This window comes from Conger conger, chromosome 2 (assembly GCF_963514075.1).
Source record: "Conger conger chromosome 2, fConCon1.1, whole genome shotgun sequence".
NCBI classification, from domain to species: Eukaryota; Metazoa; Chordata; class Actinopteri; order Anguilliformes; family Congridae; genus Conger; species Conger conger.
This window is the reverse complement of record NC_083761.1, coordinates 15050268-15055639: the sequence shown is the minus strand read 5'-3', so window position 1 is coordinate 15055639 and position 5372 is coordinate 15050268. Positions and strand designations below refer to the sequence as shown.

Genomic DNA, 5372 nt, shown 5'->3' with positions numbered 1-5372 from the left:
CACAAAGGAATATATTAATTACATTGTTAATCACATTCTTCATACCCATGTCTTCAGACAAATCGGTTTATGGGCACGACCCCAGTTCTCACAAACAGGATTCTAAATATATATAGCTATATATTGCACATACTTTTCTACTTATGCAAAATCTACTTTAAAGACCATGCTGAAATGGTGAATTAATGAATTCATAGGGCAAAAAACTTATCAACTTTATGATCTGGCAAAAATACTCTTTCTGAAAGAGTGCTGTATAATATGGGTATGGCAAAAAGTAGGACTTGGGACTACAACTAACTGACAAAGCATCTTTATAACCCCACTGGCAATTACATGCAATTATGCTGACAATAATTGTACTGCGTTTAACAGCTAATCTCAAATTAGAATAGAGGGCTAAAAGATAAAGAAGGATAAAAGAATGAATTCCGCAAAGTTGCAAAGAGAAGGACACTGCAGCTCTACAGCTTACAGCTTCATGCCTGCTCCAGAGAATAGGGTGATTCATGTACTTCCTGGCTCAATGTTCAATGCAGAACAAAATGGGAGGGCTTTAGCTAAAAAAAATTGTATTTTTGTTTTATTCGCATTTCTATTAAGTTTATAAAGTTCATTAAAAGAAATATGGAGCAGGAGTCAAAACAACATGTGCCTTTACATCATTACAGAATTTCGAGCTGCTTTGACAGAATCATTTTTGCTTCTAAATCATACACAAATTATCGCATTCAATGTAATGTACAGCTGCAACGTCAGTTTCAGGGCCGCTTCTTGCATGCACAGATTCCACTAGAAAGGAAAAGATATGAGAAAGGGCCCCCCTCCCCCCCACACAAACACACACACACACACACACACTCTTCTAGGAGCTGCCTGGACCTGCTAGTGCCAGGAAAGGCTTTCCCTGCAGTCCCTTGGCTCCGCCCCTGCCTGCATGCATAGTCCATCTCCGTGCAATTTGGCTTTGTAATGATGCTACAAGGGGATTGGGTGCCATACCTCTATTTCATGATTGCACTTCAACAAGTGGCTCACCAAAGGGTGCATTCAGTTTCACATATACGTTTCAGACCTTTCACTTATTGTACGTAAAAAGGCATTCATCTTAATGTGTTGGGCATTGGTTAGATTCTTCAATAGAGAACATAACTGCCTTGTGTCTGGCTTCAGCGGGTTCTGTAAATCATGGCCATCGATCAGAACAAGCGACCCGTCTGTCTTTCAGTCCAACAGACAAAAGCTACAGCAGTGTTAAGACTGTACAAGTGACCTTCCACTTTCGTGCTGCTCACCACAGCAGTGAATAAACCAGCTGAATGGATTAAGTGCTTGAGTCATTAAGCACACATTAAGTTTGCTTTATGAAAAGCAGGAGGAACACTTGTGACCACTTAAAGTAACTATTGATCTGCATTTCCAAGTGTAATACATACACAGGTTACTGTGCTCATTGCACAGCTAACGCAAAACTAAAGCTTTAAATGAAAGCTTCGTGCAACTACTGATAATATTCCCATGAAATGTACATTACATTACATTAATGGCATTTGGCAGACGCTCTTATCCAGAGCGACGTACAACAAAGTGCATACCCATAACCAGGGATAAGTGCGCCGAAAGACCCTAGAGGGAAGTACAACTTCAATTTTTTTTTTTAACAAGCAAACAACAAAGCAAAAGTGACCAAACTTAACTAGCCAAACGCTGCTTACCTAGCCAACTACAAATACCGATACACAAAAAAGTAAATCACAGAAAGACAACGATTAAGGTTCACAGGGAAGTAGGGAGGGACGGGGAGAGGTGCTGCTTGAAGAGGTGCGTCTTCAGTTTGCGCTTGAAGGTGGGGAGAGATTCTACAGTTCTGACCTCAACAGGGAGTTCATTCCACCACCGTGGAGCCAGAACAGACTAGTCGTGTAGGGTCTGATTTTTTGTAGGTAAGCTGGGGAAGACCCCTTAACTGCTTGGAAGGCTAGCACCAATGTTTTGAACTTGATGCGAGCCATGACAGGCAGCCAGTGGAGGGAAGTAAGCAGGGGGGTGACATGTGAGTATTTGGGAAGGTTGAAGACCAGACGAGCTGCTGCATTCTGGATAAGTTGGAGGGGTCTGATGGCGGACCCTGGGAGGCCAGCCAAGAGGGAATTGCAGTAGTCCAGGCGGGACAGAACCATCGCTTGGACCAGGAGCTGGGTCGAGTAGGGGGTGAGAAAGGGGCGGATTCTCCGTATGTTGTATAGGAAGAACCTGCATGACCGGGTCACAGCCGCAATGTTCTCGGAGAGATTATTACTAGCATAATAATCACTCTAAAATTCTGCACAACACCCCACATTGCTGCATCAGGAAGCAACTGTGGTGTGAGAAATCATCTCAAACCACAGAACAGTTTCAGATTAGGGCCAGTCTACTATGAATATTTGGATGCAGGGAAGCCTAATATTGCCTTCCATTGATTGTAGAAACATAAAAAAACATGCAACATAACGTCTGACTTATCACTTGGAGCTCATCGAATGTGTAAGAGGAACTCAATAAATAGGCTTAATCCAATCAACATTATTATGCCATCTCTGATGCATATCTCTTTAAAAAATATTGTCTGGGACACTAGTTACTTTGAATCAAAGAAAAGTAAAACGACTGCCAAGACATCCCAATATTCACTCATTAAACACAAAACACACAATGCAATACACTGCAAACAGTAAAGTGTATTGTTGTGAAATTGGAAAATCACATCATATATTCAATGAGAAATGTATTAATGAAAATGAATCAATGAAAAATAAAAAACCTTTGTCAACTACCAATTTTAAACAAATACACTTAACTGGTGAGACTAAATTCATAATTTCATTATTTTTATTGCTATAATTACATATCAAATGACAGCATTTTCACAAAAATAACTTAAGTTACAAAGCTGAAAGATGAGAAACCAGTGCTGATATGGTACCTATACTACAAAGCTAGGAAAACAGTAACTATGCCGTATCTGTGTACACAGGTATTTATATAAAATAAATTAAACACAGTTTAAGGCTATGTCTAAGTTACACTTTGACATTGAATAAATGTGTTCCAGGTATGATGGCATTCAATATTATCAATACAGCCTGCACAGACTGTACAATATAGGCATACATATATGGCTTTCTCTGACGTGGTTTATGGCCACATAAATCAAAGCCCCGTGATTGAAAACTGACGGGCATACAGATTACATCGAGCTGAAAGCCATGGGATGAAGTTTGAATAAAAAAGAGAATTCTGAATAATTCCGTTAAGTCAGTGTCTCCAAAGGATCGACCATTAAACCCCGTATCCACTATTTATGAAGCCAAAGGCGTCAGTGACTGACCGTTTAAGAATTAACTCATCTTTTTTTTTTTTTTTTTTTTTGATTTGTCTAAAAAGAAACCACTGGGCCAGGATAGGGTTCACCACCACACCAGAAATTATCAGGCTGTGGAATTTTAAGAAGCCATACATCTTCTTGCTCCTGTTGTCCTGAAACTGTCTGAAGAACTTTGTAATAATGGCAGTCTCTCCCGTCATCGGGGTCATAGGGGGGCGCGAGGACGTCGAGAAATGCAGCTGGTCCGTCAACCGCATCGATCTGATGGAGATTGTCTTTCAGCGGAGTCAAAATGCAAGGACTGCTCTCTTCTGTGTACTCCCCAATGGACCTCTGTATTGAGCGCCTCAAAGCCTCCTTCTGGTTCGGAAGTAGTGGTGGGTTGAACTGTATTTCGCTCTCTGCACCAGGTGGGTTATCCAACTTGTCCAAGCACCTGATTCTGACCTTGCCGTAGAGAACTTTCAGCAAACCGTTCATCCCCGGATGGTCATGCAGTGGGATGGAAGCTCCGGGTTTCAACAGAAACACCCCCATGCTGAAGTCTTCGGTCTCGCATATATGCATATACGTGACCGGAGGGCTGTGGGATTGAGACTTCGATGAGCTTTTAATTTTCCTTGGTGTAATCTTCAGATCTGCCGCCCTGATTTCATTTAGAAGGTTGCTGAGTTCACCTTGGTTTCCTAAAAACACTTCGTTGTCACCGTTGGCAGAGCCACAGTTTTTGAAAGTAACGCTTGCTTTCCTCGCTATTTGCTGAATTAAGGACGTCATGCTATCGCGGGGTACTTTGAGTAATTTAGCTAACATTAGCCAAGATAGATTGCTAACAGGCTCAGCAGCCTTATTGATGCCGTTTTTGTTCAAGCGTAGCCCCCCAACCGCAAGTTTTCCCAAGTTAACGTTATGTTAGTCCAAGCAGCGACTTGTTTCCGTTCAGAAGCCTTGATTCACCCCGGCTTTATGGAATACTGTGGGAACATCACATGTAATACAATCGTCAGTAACTTGTTTGAAAATTTAAAATACTACATGGTATTGGAAAAATGTAGTTTATCTAGAAAACACTCACCGAAAATCCATTTCACCGCCACCACCCCATTCACGGGTGTTTGGTCGACACGTCCGACTCCGCAGTGACAGCGTCTACATGCGTAAAATAGTGCATTATGGGACATGTAGTTTGTTCAGAAGAAAATTACATTTATGTTATTTTACATTGCAAGTTATAAACGCACACTTTGATCGCAGCGTAGTATTTGTAATTTTTCTTATAATAAAATACAGGTCTTACTTATTTCTAGTCCAAAATGTGAATAAATTATGTACATAAAATGGTATCGCACTACGATTCCCACCAGGCTTTTGCTTCCAAAGTTTACGCGAGGGAAAGGCCAGTTGGTAGGGATGTTATCTTTCCCACTCATTCGATACGACACGTCTTCGATACTTCTATTCGATTCAGTGCTGATACAATACAAATCAATCAGTTTGAAATTTTAAAATACTACATGGTATTGGGAAAACGTAGTGTATTTTGAAAACACTCACCTAAATTAATTTGCATTTAGCTCCCATTCAGTTCAGTTGAATGTGATACAATTCAGTTTCAATGTAACATTTTTACCCATGCTGTCTGCTGAAATGACTTATCCTGGATCTTGAAATAAAAGTCAAAATGTTTGTGGAAGTGCACCTGGTATTAGGGTAGTCTGTTTTGTTAGATATTAGTAATATGTTGGAAGAAAACAAAATGGAGTAATGTAGGCTTAAACAAAAGTCATTGGACATTGAAAAGACAAATGACTGAAATTTACTTACCCAAATTTACTTATTTATTTATCAGCCAGATTTAACATGGATATGCTCCTTTTTGAATGGTTACCCAATTATAGCACTATAAGACTATAATCACAATAATATTAATCACAATCTGAAAAATAACTACATCTACATCAGTTACAGCAAGATAGACATGTTTCTGAATTTAAAGGCAAAATGT

The 5372-nt window shown here is 40.1% G+C and overlaps 1 protein-coding gene across 1 annotated transcript; it reads right to left on the bottom strand.

Moving 5' to 3' along the window:
* Nucleotides 1-2705: 2705 nt before the first annotated feature.
* Nucleotides 2706-4538, bottom strand: adoa (2-aminoethanethiol (cysteamine) dioxygenase a). Its single transcript, XM_061232392.1, has 2 exons — nt 4443-4538; nt 2706-4341 (listed from the first exon to the last, which is right to left on the bottom strand). The coding sequence occupies exon 2, from the start codon at nt 4178-4180 to the stop codon at nt 3419-3421; it is 762 nt and encodes a 253-aa protein (XP_061088376.1). The 5' UTR covers nt 4181-4341; nt 4443-4538; the 3' UTR covers nt 2706-3418.
* Nucleotides 4539-5372: the final 834 nt, after the last annotated feature.